This window comes from Python bivittatus, unplaced genomic scaffold, assembly GCF_059951505.1.
Source record: "Python bivittatus isolate LINGU-HERP-01145 unplaced genomic scaffold, Pbiv_v1 ctg000410_np1212, whole genome shotgun sequence".
NCBI lineage: Eukaryota > Metazoa > Chordata > Lepidosauria > Squamata > Pythonidae > Python > Python bivittatus.
This window is the reverse complement of record NW_028277067.1, coordinates 5031766-5053147: the sequence shown is the minus strand read 5'-3', so window position 1 is coordinate 5053147 and position 21382 is coordinate 5031766. Positions and strand designations below refer to the sequence as shown.

Sequence of the window (21382 nt, the reverse complement as noted above, 5' to 3'; positions counted from 1 at the left end):
GGGTAAATCCCACAAGATTGTTCCCATGAGAAAATACTTCTAGCCTTGGCTTCTCTTGCATGGCCCGCCCCAGTTTTGAAAATACAGTAGTCAGTTTTAAAATTGGTGATAGAACTCCGAGGTCAGAACCCCCCGACTGAAGAGGCGCCATGGTGAAAATGCAGAAAATCAAAGCTGGAGGCTGCCGCTAAGGTCAGTGGTTGGTTTTGCACACTGTGCTCTGTGTTGGTTTGTTCATCAAAACACAATTGTCTGGGCTCACATCTATGCTAAACTAGGTTGGGCAACATTTCTCCAGGAAAGACTGCTTTATTGTTTTTTTAAGAGATGGCCTCTTAGGGCCGTAGGCTGTGTCCAGTTATAGAGTGGGAGGCAAAGCCAAATAAATTAGAATGCTGTGTGAGCCAGTGAATTCTGACTTGTTCAACAAACCATAGTTAATTAAATCATGGCTTAGCATGATATCTGAAGCCATTCTTGCATGCAGATGAAATATTCTTGTGTTACACAAGAAACTCTGATGTGGGCTTATTGTGTTTGGTAAGAAGGGTGAGTGATATGATCACTATCTTTGGAGAGTTTTACATTTCTCACCTTCAACCTCTATCACAGTGTTTCTCAACCTTGGCAACTTTAAGATGTGTGCACTTCAACTCCCAGAATTCCCCAGCCAGCAAGGCTGGCTGGGGAATTCTGGGAGTTGAAGTCCACACATTTTAAAGTTGCCAAGGTTGAGAAACAGTGCTCTATCATGTGTAAGAAATAACCACAAATGAAAAATAAAATTACTCTGGGCCTTGTAGACCAAAACATTAAATAAGATATCAGCATCCAGTAGCAAAGGGCAGTGTGGAAACATTAAATTATAGAAAAAAGAAATATAATTCTGCTTCATTATTTACCTGCAAATGTTTACCATTTCCTATTTTATCATTTAGGAGGGACAGTGACCTACCTATATTATAAACTTCAAACATTATTTTGTATGTGCTATAATAACAAAAGAAAAAGAGAAATGGGAAAGTAGGAAGGGTGAGTTTATTCTATGAAAAATGATTTTTTAAAAGTCCATAATTTAGTCACCTAGATTCAACAGATGACATCAGTGGGACTCAGAAGCAGTCTAGATGGGACACAGAATAAGCAATTGAAATTTCAAGTCTAAAACTTACTGTAAATGATAAATACAGTAACAGGTTACTTGTAAACATACAGCTGTCATTGTCAGTATATGGGCTATTTGTTTCTATTATGTGGGTCCTAATTCTCTGAATAGGATGATTGGTGGAATTTAAGAAATGAAGGCTGAGAATCCCTGTTCTAATCCTTCATAGGTCCATATTAACTGATTTGAGTTGGTTCCTCTCCAAGGCACTTTCCTCAGATTCTTCCATTTCCTCCTTTTTGCCTCTCCAAAATGTGCTTATTCCTCATTTAATTCCTCCTAATACTACTCCGTCTCCTCCTCCTCTCCTCCACTTCAGTTTCTTCTTGAGTTTCACTATTTAATTGGACTAAGATGGGACCAGGGGTAGGTGGTCCTGCATCACTGGAAGACATGTTGTCTTCTTCCTCTGCAGGATAAAAGTGACGTGCAGCTGACAGGAAATCATCTCCCACATCAAGAAGAATAAGCCGGTCCTGAAATTGGAGTATAAATAAAGGGAAACACAATGAAGGTGAAAGAATACATCAGAAATATGATAAGAAATGGCTCAAGATAAATCACAACCAACCCTAGTTAGCATTATATTTCCATCTTATAGAACTGTGTGCAAATATGGAAATATTGTAAGAAAGGGGGTAAAGAGTTTGAGGTAGTCCTGGGGTTACAGGTCTCCCAAACTTTTTGTTAAATACCATATTTATCTGCGTATAACACGCACCTTTTTCCCTAAAATTTGGGGCTGAAATCCTAGCTGCGTGTTATATGCTGATATGCCCTGCGGTTTCTCACCTCAAGCGGCAGGGCTAGGAGAGCAAAGCGCCAGCAGCTGGGAGAGCATTTCTTTTTTGGCAGCTGCTGCAACCCAGCACTGCTGCTCCAGATAGCCGCAGAGGGAGGTGCGGAGCCCGCGGTGCACTGTGCAACGCCCCCCTGGCCACCCACCAAGAGCTGCGCCCGACCCCTCTCTGATCGCGCGAAAGACGGAGCCTCTCCTCCGGCTCCCCGCAGCCTTGCCCACTCCTCCCTCCTTCCTGTTGGGAGAAACTTTGGTGCAGAGGGGCGGCCCCCTCCCCTGAGGGCTTGCCGTTGGGAGCACAGGAAAGTCCAGGGACCGTGTCAGAGCAAAGCACAAAGAGCAGATCCGCAGGGCTCCTCAGTTTGCTAAAATGGGGTGGGCAGGGAGCTGCAAGCCACCCATTCCCTGGGTCTCCCACTTTGCAAACCAGCTGCTGTCTGGAGCGAGCTGCACCTGGAGGAGGAAGAGTGTGTGTGTGTGTGTGTGTGTGTGTGTGTGCGTGTCTCTTGCCGACAGCAGAGGAGACACAGACTTCAAACAGGAAAGCCAGGAACTCCAGGGCAGAGCGGGGTGCCTCCCACTGCACAGAGCCTCTGACTTTGCCTGGGCTGAGGGACCACACAGTCCGGAGAGGTGAGCGCTACACGCTGCACCTTGCCCCCCCAGTGAGGGGATCGGCACACTGCACCGTGCTGTTGGGAGCACAGGAGAGTCTGAAGGGATGGTGGGAGGCGCCCTGCTCTGCCCGGGAGCTCCTTGCTTTCATGTTCAAAGCCAGGGAAAAAAATCCGCACAAACGCACGTGCGCGCACATACACACACATTGGCGCTTAACTCTTCTTCCTCCAGGTGCAGCGTGCTTGGGACAGCTGATTTGCAAAGTGGGAGGTGTGCGGCTCCCTGTCCGCCCTGTTTTAGCAAACCAAGAAGCACCGATCCCCTCACCGGGGCAGCGTGGCGCAGCGCGTGGTGCTCACCTCTCCAGACTGCGTGACCTCTCCGGACTGCGTGGTCCCTCAGCCCGGGGAAGGGAGCATCTGGCTTTCCTGTTCAAAGCCCATGTCTCCTCTGCTGTCAGCGAGACACCTCCCCCACCTCTCTCTCTGCTCTCCACGAGACACACACACACACACACCCCTCTGCTCTCGGTGAGACACACACACATATGAACACAAACACACACCTGCAGACAGGTAAGCAGGAAGGGAGGGAATAAGTACCAGTATGGTAATAAACAGATTACCATTACCACACACTACACACAACTAACAAACACTAATGGTACACACACACTACACACAGCCGGCCTACAACATACAAAAGAGGTGCTTTTTCTTCCATATTACATATTTACCTTATAAGTGGTATAAATATTAATAAACAAAAAGTTCAGAGCTCCCTTTATTTTGCTTCCAAGTCGTTTATTTTAAATTTAAGGTTTTTTTACTCAAACTTCCTTCTTAAAATAAAGGTGCGTGTTATATGCTGATAAATACAGTATTAGTTTTGCCAGCTTTCATTATTTGACTTTTTAAAATACTGTACTCCGTGATCCCTCCACATTTTTGGTGTGAGTGGGGGACACACAATGCTTAAAGGAGCCCATCTGAGAAAATCCAAACTCCCTCCTAATGCAGTTAGAAATTAACATTTCAGAGGGATTGAAGGAGTCCTAAAGGGAGAGCAGAAGGTGATAGGCTGATATTTGTGGGGAGGGATTGTGGGGAGCACATATTACCACTTAATTCAATGGCGAACAAGCAATAACAGTATCAGTACAAGTAAGGCGATTTTTCACTGACATAAAAATGTATTACTAAGGAAAGTGAGAGAGAGGCTATTGGAATGAAACGGAGCTGAAAATGCCCCACTTCTTACCCTTCCGGAGGCCCACGGGCAGGCCTCAGGAAGGCAGAAGCCCTTCTCAGTGAGTTGTCTAGGGAGAACCAGACAAGTATGCACAACCAAGCAGCCTTTGGGGAGTTTTTAAGAAAATCTGCTGATCTGCTTGCTCCAAGGTGCAACAGCCCTATTTCTAGCAGTTTCTCAGTTCCCTCCCTGTACTGCCTTGCTAGGAACAGCGCAACCAAAGAGAGTCTTGTTCCAATGGCACTGCTAGAAAACGAAGGATTTATCCTCCTCACCTGATAATGCTCACCTGTTGCCACTAGATGGACAGATACAATTTATTGATTAGTCAGTTGACCAAATCAAAGCACGGGCATCAGCCACAGTAAAATGAGATAAAATAGACTATGGTGAGGTAACATAGAATAAAATATAGTAAGGTAAGATAAAGTAAAGATAAAAGAGTAAGATAAAATGGTATAAGATAGAATAGAATGCAGAGATACATAATAAGATAAATATTAAAATTCTAACACTAGTCCACTTTAAAATGCACTACTTTTGGCTCAGACCCCCTTTCGAAAGCTTTTTTCTTTTGCCAGGCAATGTGCCACAAAGTACATTAGAAGGAATCAACTTACATCGGCTCTACAACATTAGGTTAGCCACTGAGGGAAGATGTATATCAAGTTTCCATTAATTAGGAGGAATTCAGCTGCTGTTCTCACCCTCCAAAATAGTTTCCATGATGCTGTGAATAATATCCATAGCTTCTTCTGATATGGCATTGTGTAGGCAGCATATTCTCTACAAACAGTTCTCTCCCTACTCACCAGGACAAAGAGATATCTCTCTGGTGGACCACCATGGTGATGACCAAAAATGGATGTCTGCTCAGCCAAAGTAGTATGGAGACTGCGGGCCTCTTGAGGGTGGCGGAGAGATTCATATGAAGTACTGGAAGTTACAGTGAGTAGCCCATCTGCTTCAGCTTTGAATCCTATTTTGAAAAAATATCATTCATCTCCCTATTTCATTCAGAATAACCCACTAAGTGATCTTTCCCTATTGTATTACAAACATATACATATACAAACATATTTCACTGGATTTCAGATTGCTATTTAGACATTCTGGAACATGTAAAAAGCCTTCATCTGACACCAAGGGATCCTCTGAAGAAGATATTTGATAATCAAGGTGCTACCAAAAAAAAGGCCTCCATGCTGTATAATCACCACCTTACTTTAACTACCATAAAACAAGCCATAGAAAAGAATCTTACAGTTCAGATAGGTACAGCCTACAGCAAGGGAAAGCACCAGGACATCAATTGCACCAAAAATGGTGTCTGCCATCCTCCCAACTGTATTGAAATCAGAAATAGTTTGCAATGGCCTTCATGAATCCAGGGAGATTGTGGAGGAGACGGGTGGCATTTGTGGTTTGGAAAGGTCCAAGAAATCTCTACCCAAACTACTTAGGTTTTCAGTGTCATGATGTACAGAGTTAAAGCACAGGGGATAAAGCACTGGTAGAAGCACTGCTGTCTAGACTAGTCCCAGGATATAATCTTACAGCCCTGTATAGGAATAGCTGAAATTTCTACAACTCCTTCCTCCAATGCACCAAGCCTTACAGTAACCCAAGCATGAGGATACTGAAACATGGATAATTGATCCCTCTAGAGTCAGTGGGAGAGCCAATTTGGTGTAGTGGTGAAGGCACCAAGCTACAAACCAGGAGACCATGAGTTCTAGTCCAGCCTTAGGCATGAAGCCAGCTGGGTGACTTTGGGCCAGTCACTTCTCTCAGCCCCAGGAAGAAGGCGATGGCAAACCACTTCCGAAAGACCTTGCCAAGAAAACTGCAGGGGTTACTCCAGGCAGTCGCCAGGAGCCAAGATAGATTTCAAGACACATACACAGCCACAAGCCAGTGGAGGGAACTTCTATAGTAATTCCTGGTCAGGCAGCCCAAATTTAAGCATCAACCTAGAGCCTGAGAAGCATGAATACTTGAATGTTTTTTTCTAAGCCTAACTACCATCTTAGTCAGTGTTCTTTTAGATCAGTGTTTTTCAAGCAGTTTAACACACACACACATAGACACACACACACACAAAGCTCACTTGAGCCTAGCCACTTTTCTATCATTAGAGTTCTGCCTCTTGATCAGGGGTTCCAAGATTTTTTTTTTTAACTAACAGATTTCATGGTCTGGAATAATTTGAAAATCCCTGTTTTAAATTATCAGAGGCCAACTAGACAGTTAATTGCAATACTATATGATAAGGGCAAATTCCACATAATCCACTCAGTTCTCTAGATTTTTAAGAACAACTTTTGTTGGAGTAAAGTCCTTCAAATGGCCAGAATACATAGAAGCCTTTCTTTCAATAATTCCTTTTTTTCTCTTTATTTGTAGGAACTGCAGAATGAACCAACTGATAGTTATTTTCAGTGGGCAATGGCAGATTTAATTCTTTGCAGCTAGAATACTTGCTAATATTAGAGACATCCCAACATCCCAATGAAAAAACAGCCCTCATCTTATTCTTCATGTATACATTACTTTTAACATCTGAAACAACGGATCTGAAAAAATTAAACAATATCTGAGATCCTGCATATAAATTTTAAATTTCCTTCAGAATTGAAAAGTTCAAGATTATACAGATAGTTAAATAAAGTAATTGGATAGAAAGAGAAATAGAGAGAGAGATTCAACTAGAAATATGTTTACTGTTTAGACACTTACCTAAGACTTCCAAGATATGTTTCCATCGATCCTTTACCTTTCTACGGATCTGTCGGTGGGCAATGATGTCAAAGCTCAAACATCGGTATTCCTTCGTTAGAATAGGGAGAACAGAAAAAAAAATGAACCACAGAACTATAAATATCAGCAAAATGTGTGTTTTTATGGAGGGCAAGGCATGTGTGTGTGTGAGGGTAGATTTTACAGAGGCATGAAAGCAGGGATGTCCAACCTTGTGGGACCAAAGGGCACATTAATATTTTGAGAATAGATTATGCACACTCAAAATAATCACTACTTAGGATGTATCTCCATTCACAAAATAGCTGCCACAATGGTTGAGGCCAGTCAGAAAACCAGAAGGTAACCACTGAAGTTCATCCCTGCAGCCTTCTTAAGTCTCCAAGATTTTGCGTTTTTTACTGGACAGATGGACAAAGCAAAGCATTGGGCTAGAATCATTTTCTATTTTTATTTTTTTAAGAATGGTTATGGACCTATATATAGTCCAAGGATTTCTGGGAAATAGTATTCTGAAGGCTGGTGCCATTTTGCTGTATGTCAGCTTCTCCTTCTTCATGGAAACTATCTTTAACAAAGAAAAAAGTATTTTCCTTAAATTATCCATAGGTACAAATGGGTTGTACTCAAATGAGGTCTCTCCTCCCCATCTTTAAAGATTGTGGCTACAATTAATCTTTTTACTTATTTCTATAGAAGTAAATGATAAATGATTGCTATCAGTAGTAGTTCTAATAATAGTAATAATACTTTTACTTCTAATCTGTCCAATAATTGAAGTTTTCTGGACAGACCACAAAATTGTTAGACATGCTTTTTAAAGAAGAGTAACAAAAATGCAAATAATAATTGATGAATTGATTGATTATATGCCATCAAGTCATTGTTGACTCTTAGTGACCACATAGATAGATTTTTCTCCATGACGATCTGTCCCTAACCTGGTCTTTCAGGTCTTCCAATGGTGCCATCATCACCACTGTAACTGAGTCCATCCACCTTGTGCTGATTGTCCTCTTCTCTTTCCTTCCACCTTTCCCAGCATTAGAGCCTTCTCCAGAGAGTTAGGTCTTTGCATAATGTGTCCATAGAATAATTTGAGCCTGGTCATTTGTGCCTGGAGTGAAAACTCTGGGTTGATTTGTTCAATGATCCCTTGGTTTGTTTTCTTGGCTGTCCATGGTATTCTCAGGAGTCTTCTCCAACACCAAAATTCCAAGGCTTCAATACTCTTCCTATCCTGCTTCTTCAAAGTCCAACCTTCACTTCCATAGAGTGCCACAGGGAGTACCATGGCTTGTACGATTCTGATCTTTGTCGGTATTTGAATATATTTTCCAAAACCGCCATGGCTGCTCTATCAAGTGCTAGTCTCCAGCGTATTTCTTGACTGCTGGTTCCTTCATTGTTGACGGTTGATCCTAAAAGGCAGAAGTTATCCACCACTTCAGTAACTTCATTGTCAATTCTAAGGCTGGTTGTTCTACCTGTTGTCATTAGTTTGGTCTTCTTTATATTTAACTTTAGTCCCATTTTGCCACTGTGCTCCTTTACTGTTATTACTAAAGCTTGTAGGACCTTGGCATTTTTGGCTATCGGGATAGTGTCATCAGCATAGCACAGGTTACTGATATTTTTTTCCTCCAATTTTAAAACCACACTCATTTTCTTCCAATCCAGCTTTTCTTAATCTATATTCAACATATGCAACCTGAGGAGCCCATCATCTGGCACTATATTGTCAATCATTTTATATTTTCTATCCATGTGGTTCTCTTGGTAAAAATACAGGAGTGGTTTACCACAGCTTTCTCCCACACTGTATTAATTGATGTCTTTGCCATTGTCACTAAAGTGATCATCTGTCTCCAGCATCTTCCTATATTGCTGCTGCCCAATATAGGTGCCTGCTTGCTTTAGCTGGGATGACCTTCACGCCTTGGGTGACCTTGCCGGGAATATATACTCTTGGCATACACCCCCAATGTTCTTTGCTCATCCCTCCCAGGAAGACCCCACCTGCCACGTTGAGGCAGCGCAGCAGGACTTGGGGGGAATTAATAAATAGCAAGGTATAATTTAAAATATAGAACATCCAATACATCCACCTTAAAATCTACTATCTCAATGCACTAAAGCAGATTCTTAAAATCAAACAGACTATTCTCCTGTGCACTCCTTATTGTGGGCATACTCTTTCTCCTTCTTCTTCTTTAAGAGAAATCCCATTAACCCTGGGATCTCTAAAGGATCTATTTTTCTTACTAACACCACTAAATCTTCTTCTGGTTTATATATTCTTTTGTTTTTCTCCTTTATTTCTTTATCTCTCTAAAGTAACATGACTAGGTAGAATGTGAGGAAGATATAGGTCAGCACAGTCACTTACTTAAACAATAAAACAAATAAAATAACTTTTATTAAATAACTTAAAATGGCTTATAAACAGGCTCATTTAATACTAAAACATGTCTATAGCCTTCCTTGCCTTCCCTGGCAGAAAATGTATTAGTGACCTTGTCTCTCTGACAGATTGAGGTTTTCCTAGACTAGAACTCTGAGCTTCTTTCAGACCTGTCCTTCCACCCATATTTCCCAAATCCATTTCTCCTACCTCTGGAATATAAATAGGAAGGTGGTGCCTGGGTTGTCCTGCTTTGATTGGCAGTTCCACTACCCAATTACAAAATTATAAAAATGCCCTGGAGAAGAAAATTGTCTTAGCTGGCTCCAGAAGAACATCAACACATGCCCTATGCAAACTTCCCTGGGGAGGGCATTATGCAAGAGGGGCCTGCCACTACAGAAACCCTATTCCTTGTAGCTACCCACGTTGCTTCACTGGTTGGAGGCCCCTGGAGTAGTACCTCCAAAGGTGACAAAAGCAACCATACTGAAACAAGGTGCTTTTTGAGATACTCTGCTCCCAAACTATTCAGGGTTTCAGAAGTCAGCACTGAGATCTTGAACCAGGAGGCCCAGAAAGAGAATGGCAGTTAAGGAATGGACTCAGTTTTCAGAGACATCATTATCCCTTTCTGATGGTGTTTTGACAAACAAAAGCTAGATTTTCGATCCTCCCATCTCCCAGCCAGATTGTTTTGCTAGTAGCTTCAATGAAAGCCATCAAGTAGCAAGTCAATGAGACAGGGGTGTCTATGGAGAGGTCATAAAAGTTAAGATGTTGGCCACAGCCATATGATACATATAAAGTGTGCTTTGATTACCCGGCTGTGGTCAACATCTTTTCTTTTTACACACATACACACACACACACACCCCGTTCCCCCCCAGACACCCCTGTAATGAGACCTCCATAGCCCAAGCCTGTCTTGGACATACTAGAGTATAATGGATCTTGAGCTTGGTTTATTATTTTTATATTCTTTTTTTGGAGAAAATACTTGTCTGTTTAGGTAAAGTTGCAGTTTAATCTCAGGTGAAATCAGGGCCAATTTTGTAGAAAATTATGAGCCCTCCCACCCCCACCTATCCTATACATGTAGGACTGCACAGCACAGCGTTATTTAGATTACGTTTCAATGCTCTGAGGATGAGAATGAATGAAAACCACATTTCTAGTCCTTCGGAGCTTAGGAAGGCATGGACAAAGCAGTTCACAGAATGACAACATGGCAAACACAGCCCTAACTAGATGTAGCCACAAGCATTTTCAGAATGATCTTAAAAAGACCAATTCATACACTTACACCACTCCTTTTCTTTCTTGGCTCAGGGCAGCAATAACATTCTTGTTTATGAGCATTCTTGGCAAAATACTTCCCCACTTTCACACGGAGGAAACAGCACAAGAAACTATCTACTGTATCTGCCAATATAGCAGGCTACATGTGGCTGAATTCCACATCATTAAATCCAGCTCCATATGAAAGGGCTCCATCTGTATGGGCAACTTACCTCTGACCCCCGGCGCATTTTTGACCTCTTCTCCAGCAGCTTGTGAAGCTCATGATCATCTCTCCTCTCCACATGAGCGTGGTCTGCTGGTTCGTTCCACAAGTTAGCTGCCTCTGACTGCCGCCGTTTCTGTAACTTATTGAAATACTGAAATGTGTCACTGCAACAGAAAATGAAAAAGATTCACTGCTTCGTTTTGGGTGGCGGGGTGGGGGGGAATCCATAGTAATGGATTGCAGTGGAGTTTTGGAGAAGCATTCTAGCCTAGCCTAGTCTTCTCCATGGTATATTATTTATCACATCCAAAAATATTTGAAGGCTACAGCCTTGCCGAGACTGATTTTTCAGTAGACTGAGGGCTTTGTGTGTTCTGATATATTCAAAGATATGTCTGGGAATCAGGTCTCAGGTGTGGCTGTTGAATTGCCAGTCTCAGGCTGTGTGACTTCACACTTGCTGAAGGGTCCATCACCACTCCTCTGGGGCAGTGTTTTTCAGCCTTGGCAACTTTGAGATGTGTGAACTTCAACTCCCAGAATTCCCCAGCCAGCAAGCTGGCTGGGGAATTCTGGAAATTGAAGTCCACACATCTCAAAATTGCCAAGGTTGAAAAACACTGTTCTATGGAGTTGGATAACCTTGGCACCAAGAGGGGATGGAAACAGCAGCACTGGACACTCGATCCTCTCCCCCTTTGCTGAGGGAACCATAGCTTGCATTCTCCTCTGGCTTTGCCAACATGAAGACCTCCTGGGAAAAGCCAGGACATTTCAAGTTGGGGTGCAGCCTCCTTGGATCAAGCCCATGCCTGTTTCTACCCACCCAAAAAGGACAAAGAGAGTGGGAAATACCACTTTTGAGCACCCAATTGGATTGAGTGCCTGTGAGGGGTAAGGAGAGATGAAATGGTGCTGCTTTCCATTCCCTCTCCACTCAGGACCATGGTCCCATAGGGTAAGGCCCAAGCCATTTTTTGCAGGAGGGAGAACAAGAGAAACGAGCAAAGAGAAGCAGCCACTCCATGCTCCTTATCACACATGACTCAGATCCTCCCTTCAGATAAGGTGAAGACAGCCCTGTCTCTGAATGAGAGGAGGATCAGCAGCAGAGGTTTTCAGGAGACCAGGAAGAAGATCCAGCAAGCTCTTCTAAGATCAAACTTCCCCAAGCTTCTTGGGAAAATCCGTAAAAAACCTAGGTTTTACAGAACCACAACCCCACTGTCCTCATGGATACTTTAATGAAATTGTGAGCAGCAGAAGGGTTCCCTGTACCCAGCAATCTCACATTATGTTTCTCCTTCCCTGAGGCATTCAAAAAAGGAGCCCTTGAGAAGCAAGGGGAGCTGCTAGGGCAGTGAGGGTGTCAGCCCTATGAGATATGTCTCTGGTAACTTTAATGGACTTTTGGTGACATCAGGACTTAAAACTGAGGTTTTAAGGATTTGTTTGTAGATAAAAGATGAGGTTTGGGAAGAAGAGATCATTTGTTCTATTCTAAGAGAAGGTGATTAAGTTATTAAAATTGTTTATACTTGCTGTTCTTGAAGGGGGAAGTCATTTCTTTATATATTTTCTTTTTCTTTACTATATTCTTCTTTTCTTTCTTTTCTATTTTTCTTCCTATTTTTTCTTTTTCTTTATTTCTTTTCATTTGTATTAGTTTTTATTATTGCAATTGTAATTTTTAATAAAATTACAATATTTTAAAAAAGGAAATGAAAAGGGAAAAAAAGAAAGAAAAAGGGGGGAAAATAGCAATGACAAGATCTCCCAAGACTGAGGAAGTCCTTGGTGCAGATGACAGGAACACCTACTCTCTAGAACAAGCCAGTGCCTAACCTGGGAAAGGAAGCGTCTCCTTCCACCTGAAGTGACATTAAAACCTGGTCTAACTCTGCCTCTGAAGCAAATGGAAGGGAAAACCCAATCTAAGATGCTCTGGCTCAATGATAGGAAAAGCAAATATTTCTCTTGCTGGCAAAGGAATACTTAGGAGATAAACTCTGCACAATATGAGCTGTTAGATCCATGTAGCAGCTCAGGTTGAATAATTATTTCAGTCTAGTCATTAAAAAACACCAACGTTGCAGAGGAAAGCTACACTGCAGAATTAAGTACTTTGTTTTGATCTAATGCATTTCCTTTATATGTGGTTTTGGGGGATTATTGTAATTGACAGTTATGTTACCACCATAATGAAATTAAATGCAAGAGATTAAGAGGTCGGACACTGTTGAAAGCAGGGAAGAAGAGAAGTCTGCCTTGAAGCTAAATAAAAACACTCATAGACATGGTCCTATTTATACCAATAGCAAGCCATTTCTTTATTACATTACTGGATGGCAGCATCCAGACCTAAGGAGATAGTGTCAGCAGGGTTGGACAAGCATCCCCAAGGCTGCAGAAGTATTATTTTTATTGATTTTATTTATTAAACAAATCTATATAGCAACCCATCTCCCAAAAGGAACTCCACCCCGTGCCAACGCTATCCACATCCTGGCCCCAGTGCCTGGAGGAAAAGCCGGATCTTCACCATTTTCCTGAAGGCCAACAGGATTGGGGCCATCTGTATCTCTGGGTAGAGGCTGTTCCATAAGGCAGGCACCATAACAGAGAAGGCATGCTTCTAAGCCCCCACTAGGCAACACTGCTTCACCGAGAGCACCCAGAGTATGCCCACCCTGCCAGATCTATAGGCAGAAAACATTGGGGATAGGCAGTCCCACAAGTAAGCTAGCCCCTTGCAAGTACATTTTTGTCCCTTGCTAAAAGCCTAGAAAAGCACAGGGAAGAGATCAGCCCGAGAACAGAACGTGTTGAATACAAAGAGTTGTCCTTTTGTTGGAATTAGAGGAGTGACAGAAAACAAGGGGAACCAGCCACAAAATGGACTATTTATTTATTTATTTATTATTAAATTTGTATGCCGCCCATCTCCCCCCAACGGGTGACTCTGGGCAGCTCACAATTAAAATCAGAAACCCCATCAACAATTAAAAATCCCCCCATAAATAGTTAAATAAATAATCCATTAAAAATCAAATCTAAACAAACCAACCCTAGAAGACTCTTGGTGATGGATCTAGACAACCAATTTTCCTATATTACTTTGAAAGCAAAACATTTTTATGTGAATTACGTAAATGTGTCCCATTTTATAGAATCTTGGGATAATTGTGAAATGCATAAACATGTAGTTTGCTAAAATACATACCCAGTGATCAATGAATTCTTCTCCAGTTCATCTTCATCATGACAACAGCAGCAAAACATTTGGCCCAAGAAATCCATCTGACTTGCAAACACTGCAGATTATCAGATATGCCTACAACTAGCATATCAGAGTGTATAATTGGGAAAGCAGAAACTATGTTTGAAAAGGCGAAGAAATCTATATTTCTCTTTAAATACTGTCTGACAGTCATAAGCAGAGATCATGTGAAACATTTCCTCCATAGCTTAAGGCGTTTGAACAAAATGTACAAAATTCAACATATTATATTGTGGTCTTGGCATTTATATGGGATGAAGAGTAAGTTCATTTTTGTTCTCTTCCTCAAGACCTATCACAACAGTATTAAATAATGAAGTGCCTCTAGGAAACAATATGTCCAGAGACACTTATCTAACCTGGTATCATTTGGCGTCCCTGACTTGACTTTGTTGTTTATTCTTTTAATGCTGAAAAATGGAAGAGCTGTCCTGAACCTCACTTAAACCCCATGGACAGAACTAGATAATAAAAATAGTGGGAGGCTGCAACCCCATGCTTGTCAGGAAGTGTACCTCATCACCCAAAATAAGCTAGGAAGGTAAACAGTGACCAATTACCACATTAATTTGACTTCTAGTACATGGGTTTTTTAATGGTCATTCCACAAGATGGCAGCAAGTTTCTGAGAGTGCTTTTGACATACTCTCAGAATTCCCGACGTCCCCAGAGTCCCTCTAGATCATGGAATTAGAGGCTAGTTGTGAGATACCTCATAACTTCGTGAAGGGAAAGGATCCAGAATATTTTAAACCCAAGGCAACAGATCCATGGATGGGATGCACTTCACAACCATTGTGTGTGGTTGGTATGAGGCTGTGATGCTGGCCTGCCAACATATTAGTGAACTTCACTACTGAGGTCAAACACTGAGTTTGATATCATGTTGGATCTCAGTGGAGGTTCTTATTCCAAGTAAGAACGCCTAAGCTAGGGAATCTTCTGCCTTGACAGCTTTTCAAAAGGCTTGAAAAGGGAAAATGTTTTAGATGTAGCAGACTTTTCCCAGTCTGGCACCTTCCAGATGTGACCTTCCAGTCCTGGCCACTTTATATTGGCCTATAGACACCACGACATCTGGAGGTCAGGCTGCAATAAAAGATACCTAGCTTCAAAAACAAGGTGAGGATTCTATGGTACATAGGAATGATTTTTTATTTTTGCGATCACACTCCTTCACCTAAAATTTTGCATCCCTAAAACCTTGCATAGTAGAGGATAGTGAGCCATATGCTTTTTTCAAGAGATCTTTGATTATATTTTTGCGGCATGACCATAAAGATTTATAATAAAGCAGATGGAAGAGAAGCTGACAGGATGTTTTCCCCCTTCTCAATAGAGACTCAGTTACAGTTATTGGTTTGGGATGGTAATTTTTTTTCCTAGGCCAGTGTCTCTCAACCTTGACAACTTTAAGATGTGTGGACTTCAACTCCCAGATTTCTGGGAGTTGAAGTCCACACATCTTAAAGTTGCCGAAGTTGGAAACACCAGTGTAGGCTGTAGCTTATAGTTCATATACAAAGCAGCAGTAAACAACTTTGGATCTTACAATGGAGTTACTGTTAGTTAACTAGTTAATTAGTTCTAGAACTAGTTAATTAGTTCTTCCTTAGAATCCTGCATCCTTATAGCTCAGAAAGTAGGAATTTAGGAGTTAAAGGAATGTCTTCAGTCTTAACATGAGATTAATGCAACTGAAATTTCTATTTTACATGTAGTAAACACTTCAGAGCACATTTAATAACTGTGGCTACAGAGCTCTATTTGAAGGGGGCTAATTTGGGAGTCAGAACACTTATCTGCTCTAGGATTGCTCTTAATTATTTTCATTTCTATCTGAAATTAGTCTTGTTAGGAGTCTACTAGGATGTTTGTTAAAAGAAACATATGTTCTTGTAGGCTACAGTCCCAATGTATTGAAATCTATTCTCATTTCAAGCATTATGGCTACCTTGAGTATTCAGTGCAGCTAGAGCATTACAGATTAGCAGAACCCACTCCTCTCCAACAGTGGATACATGATATATGTTCTTAGCTAATTAAAATTGGCCCATGTTTTGGCAAAGGAAGCACACTTTCCACTTTCATCCATTTTTTTGTCTATATATGATTCTAGAATTTTACTTTTCTATTCCCCTTTTTAATGCTATACATATATTTGACACTGGGTTTTAAACTTTTAAAAACTTTTGTTCTTCTATATAATCTTTTAGGATGTATGCGTTCAATGGTGGCACTTGTAATTAAAGGGTCCCTTTCCTCAAATGGCATTCCCCCCCCTCCCAAATTGTGTAGTAGACAGGGTTGGTAATGTTCTTTCAGTATCCAAGACAGAGAAGCTCACGTGGATCTTTCCTCTTCCTATTTGTTGGGCAATTGCCAACAAAAAAGAAAAAGAAATTACTCATTGCCCCTTTCACGACAGCCCAAATCAGCTTAAATAGCTACCTCAAATGGGACAGGGTTAATAATTAGCTCCTCATTCTTTGATTCTCTCCATTCTTTGGATCAGTTTCAATTCCCACTTCTGTGTATTTGTACTGCAGTCTCAGGCAATTCTGTCTTTTAAATCTGCCAGCATCCAGCTTGAACAAAAATGCTTGCTCACAGAACAGCTTGTACACGCAGAACTTCAAACCACAAGCCTACAGAAATTCTGAATTTGGATGTCACATTGTTAAGTAAATGGCAAGGTCTTTATCTTCAGCAAACGGTTTTGACCTACAAGCCACAAAGTGAGGTATCAAAACACATAATGGCTCAATTGACCTGATAGCCACATTAGTCTGCATCTAAAAGACCAATAATTTATTAAGGCATAGTTTTGTGTCCTGCAGTCCATGAAAACATTAGATCATTTTGTGTGTGTGTGTGTGTGTTTTTTTTAAGGCACCACAAGGCTCTTGGTTGTTTCTATCTCACAAGGTTGTTTAAGTGCAATAGAATAAAGAAAATCATGGCCGTGCTTATGAGGGAGAGGTTATAACAGAACACATGTGCACTTATGAAAAAAACAGGCTTTGGGCCATGTTATATAAAAAACCCACTGATTGTATAATACAGAGAAGCAAAAACCTATTTAGAATAATAGGCACAACGCTGACAAAGCAGCTGACACCTTACTTTAGTGAATGGAACTGTTCCCTTTTTGTTTTGCAGTCTGCCCTAAACCTCAAAGTAATACTACTCCCATCATGCACAACAGCCTAAGAGATGAAAGAAAAAAGATAAATTTGGCTCAAAAGAAATACAGAGTGAGACAGTGGAGCTTTTATTATTGTATTTTATTTAAGTCACAAATATTTGAAGCAAAAGGCATGTTTTTTATTCAGGTAGCTTTTTAAATGAGGTGTAGAGGCAAAGAAAATAGTTCTCTGTGTTAGATTTACAAAAGAGTACAAGCCACTTCCCAGTGATGTCCAGAATGCTTACAATCAACTGAAGGTGTTTTAATAAGATTAATTGTTAATCCTTAGAAATGAGAACTCCTACAAATATCTCATGGTGGTACAAGTTATTTTAAAAAATCAAGACAAGTATTTTGAAGCAGCTTCTTGTTTATGACTTTCCTTATCCCCAGTGATGGTGGACAATAAGGTTTCACTTCAGTGGATAGGCAAGATATAAGGCAGAGGGGACTGCTAGTCCAACTCATATTCTGAAGCCTTCTCAGGACATGCATTTATTAAGGAATCATCTCCCATGGAAATGAATTTGTGGGGGGAGAAGATGGAACACAGGTGTCTGTCTACCTTAAGGGTGCACAATTCCCATGCTCTGGTGATAGCCCTTGTCTTTGCCTTAAGAAGTTCCATCCACTTTTGTGACAAGTCCAGGACATGCCTCATGATGTTGTAAGGGCAAGGAAAAGAAGCAATGCCCATCTCTGACAAAAGATGACAAGATGTTTTCAAGTAAGCTTCTCTTGCATTCAACATACATCCTTGCAGAAAAGGGTGGGAACTCACTACCTCTGGATTAAGAAGTCATTTAGGAATATATAGAATATAAATCTTGGCCTTAATTAGCAAGTTCTCCAGCCTGTTCACAACAGGATGGAAGATCATAACCAGAACTATGAAATGTCAGCCACTGTAGAAGGTTAAGTTCTACAGACAGCGATGGGGCCTTCTTCACATTTTTGGGAAGCAAAAACTAAAAAGAAGCATCATAGAATTAGAAGAGCCGTCCAGAAGGACGGATAACAGCTTGAAGCATAATTGTAATCCATGTATTCAACAGAGGCAGTGGGGATTTCACTTCCTGTAACCACCACCTCTTAAAGGACACAGTAGTCAAATTATGGCCAAACCTTTGTGCAATTCAGTCCTCTGATATGCAGGGGTAGATCATTCTTTAGGAAAGTAGAGGGCTCAGAGTTGATACAGTAGTGACTAGAAAACTATCTGGCTTATCCTGTTGCACTCCAACCATATCACTGCATATGTAGGATTAATATGATGGTACTCTTCAATCCTGAGATGGAAACACTTGGGTGGGTTTATGCGTTTACTATAGTCAGAAATAGTATGACTGTGCCAAGGGAGAAAAGAGAGACAGACAGAAGATGATGGATTAAGCAATTGGATTTTGCAAGTAAGTTCATGACTGAATTTGGCACATCTTATGGCTCAACTTACAATTGCAGTGTTAGCTTTGATCATCAGCAAGAGATCTGAAGAGGCTGTCCCAATCCTTCTCTTCAACATGTTCTGATTTGAACCATCAGCCATCTTATTTCTCCTCTTCCCAAATGATCATCTTCCTGTCCTGATGATGATCATGTCCATTCATTGACATTCTGAAGACACCACCACAGGCTCATTTTTCACCCTTATCCTGAAGGTCAGCTTATAAAATATGCTTTTTTCCAACTAGCAAGAAGAGGTCTCCACTTCTTTGGGCTATGATAGGTTCACAGAATATTCAAAAGGCAATGTCAAACCAAGTTTTAAGAATTAGATCTTGATGTGACTTCCATAATGCGTTTCCTCAGGTAGAACACAAATTCTGTCATGGTGGCACCCAAGCTTTGGTTAATTAGATATCGGGGAAGCCGACCCTATAGGACAAAACAAACAAACCAAAACAAATTAACTTAATGTTAACATATATTCTACAGCTCATTGGTCTAGTCTAGTCTAGTCAAAATATCAAATACATGGTAGCAGTACTCCAGCATCTAAGGTAGATCAAGATCTTTCCCAGTCCTGCCATCCAACATCATTTTTACCTGAGGCATTACTGAGGAAATGTGCTTAACTACAAACTATGGCTACTCTCTCTTTTTAAGATGAACAAAAATAAAGAATTCAGGAAGTTATTTTGTACAAACAAAATCAAGTCCATCTAGTTCAATTTCATCTATACTAACTACAAGCAGAACTCCAGGATTTCAGGCATTTTTTTTTTTTGGTCAACTATATTTAGAAATCAAACCCAGAACATTGGCATACAAAGCATAAGTTTTCCATTACAATATAGTCCCATTCTTTAAGCATAAGATTAGAATAATTTAAGTACTGTGATGGGGGAAATTGCAGAACTGAGCTATTATTGATTTCACTTGGACTGGTGATGGCTTGTTTACTAGGGAGGCATGATTCTACTAGGATCTCTCAACATTTTCATTTCTCCTCCCAATTTCTTCTGGCAACAACAGTTTTCTGAAGCCAGAAAATAATTAAAGATGGCAGCACTGAGAGTTCTCACCACCAATTTCTTCCATGAATCTCTATGAAGAGGCACTGCCTCAAACAAAACTATTCTGGAACTAAATACTTCCACTGCAGGAACCTGAATCCAACCTCATATTGATAACTTCTTATTTTATATAGCATGTATAATCAAAGTACTTTATGTATATCATGAAATATCTGTACTGTAAATTAGACCAGACTCATATTACCAGTTGGAGTAAAAAGATCAGTGGGACGTCATTTTGGAAAGTGTTGAGTATGTATGAATTAATCTGTAATATTTATACAATACTGAGCCTCCTAGAAACTGCAGGAATGTGGAAAAGATATACTAAGTAAACTCTGTGTTGCAACTGATCCATGTACAACATCCTGCTCAGTATATCCCACTAGCTCCTAGGATCCAAAGATGATAATAGTTTTGAAAAATATGAAAGTACAGTAGGAGCACAATGGACCAATTTGAAATTACAAGCCTGTGTTAAATCCAGACCTAGGAAGATGAAATATGCTTTACCTTGAGGTCCGTATTGAGTATCCAGAACAAGGTACAAAGGTTTGGATTGGTGGGACATTTCAGGGCAACAAAACCGCCCGGGCCATTCTCCGCTCTAAGAAAAGTCAACAGCATAAATAATGTTGAAGATATACTGGCCTATGACCGTAATAAAGATTTGATTTGAATGTTGACAGAGCAGAAAAAATTAAGATGAAATTTGATTTAATGGCAGACTAACTTCACTGAAAAGTTCAAGGCAATGTACATTTACATCATGAAAACAAATTATGCATTATTATTATTATTATTCCATTTTGTTTCTAATGATGCCCTTTTAGAGTCACTAACTGGTTTAGCTCAACTCCAATCCCACCTCCAGCTACTTAAAACTAGTACAAATAAGCTTCTGGCCTGAAGTTTCCTTAGGAACATTCCATAAATGGAGTCCATTTCAAAGATAATGATACCCAAAGCACCATTCCATTCACTTCAGATGAGAAAACAGTTGTCAGCTATACAGGGCCCAGGCCATAGCATTTAAAACTTCGCAAGTTTACTGACTTTTTTATCTGCACACTGTGTTTTGTGGGAGGTTACATAAAGTGTTAGGAGCAAGCTTCCAACCATAGGAACAGTGCCAATTTGCATCAGATAAGCCATGCCTGTGCATTTATAAATAAAGCATTATTACAAAGATCTCCATAAGTCCCCCAGTGTCCTTTCAACCAAATGAAACTGGACCCCATGATGCACTTAAAGCTTCTCACCAAGAAGGATACCCTCCAACGATGGGGATACTCCCCACATTTAAGTACTGAGAAAGAGAAATGGGGGAAAAGATGCTAGCCTATTATTTGTATTTGGTATCAGAATTTAGATATTAGGTGCCAAAAAAACAACTGTTTTTTTTTTAACTGAGCATTTTGAATACAGGTAGTCCCCAGTTTAAGAATGAGTTCCATTCCTAAGGTCTGTCCTTAAGTCAAATTTGTATGTAAGCCAAAACAGTATTATCGTATAATACTGTATAAGAAGTGTTATGTAATGAACTGAACCATTGTGTATTTAACTCAAATTTTGCTACAATAGGCTCCGTTCTTAACTATGGGTCATCCGTAAACTGGGCGTTCTTAACCCAGGGACTACCTGTACCAGAAACCCAGTCTCCTTGAATAGGATAAAGATACACAACACTCCATAATGCACTCTGACATGTGAAATAAACACAGCCCTTCTCATATATCTTTCCAGTCGCTACGCAGATTCTGAGTTAAAGGCCAATGATGTTTTAATGCTATTACTCAGAAAACTAAAGGTGGTGAACAAAACCACCCTGACTGGTCACCTGAGGCAGAAGGCACCGACAACAAAGAGGTCCTGTTGGAAACTGCTCA

General features: G+C 40.6%; 2 protein-coding genes across 7 annotated transcripts in view; both read right to left on the bottom strand.

The window, feature by feature from the left end:
• Positions 1–1365: 1365 nt before the first annotated feature.
• MREG (melanoregulin) lies at positions 1366–13807 on the bottom strand. Its single transcript, XM_025164075.1, has 5 exons — positions 13731–13807; positions 10512–10671; positions 6573–6663; positions 4646–4812; positions 1366–1641 (listed from the first exon to the last, which is right to left on the bottom strand). The coding sequence occupies exons 1-5, from the start codon at positions 13805–13807 to the stop codon at positions 1435–1437; spliced, it is 702 nt and encodes a 233-aa protein (XP_025019843.1). The 3' UTR covers positions 1366–1434.
• Positions 13808–17051: 3244 nt separating this feature from the next.
• The window catches only part of STARD3 (StAR related lipid transfer domain containing 3), a 33772-nt gene continuing 29441 nt past the window's right edge, over positions 17052–21382 (bottom strand). For all 6 annotated transcript variants that reach the window (XM_088143404.1, XM_088143405.1, XM_088143401.1 and 3 more), the window contains 2 exons: positions 20007–20100; positions 17052–18852 (listed from right to left, as the gene is read on the bottom strand). In XM_088143404.1, coding sequence (XP_087999530.1) covers positions 18742–18852; positions 20007–20100 — 205 coding nt within the window. In that variant the 3' untranslated portion in view covers positions 17052–18741. The remainder of the gene's footprint in view (positions 18853–20006; positions 20101–21382) is intronic.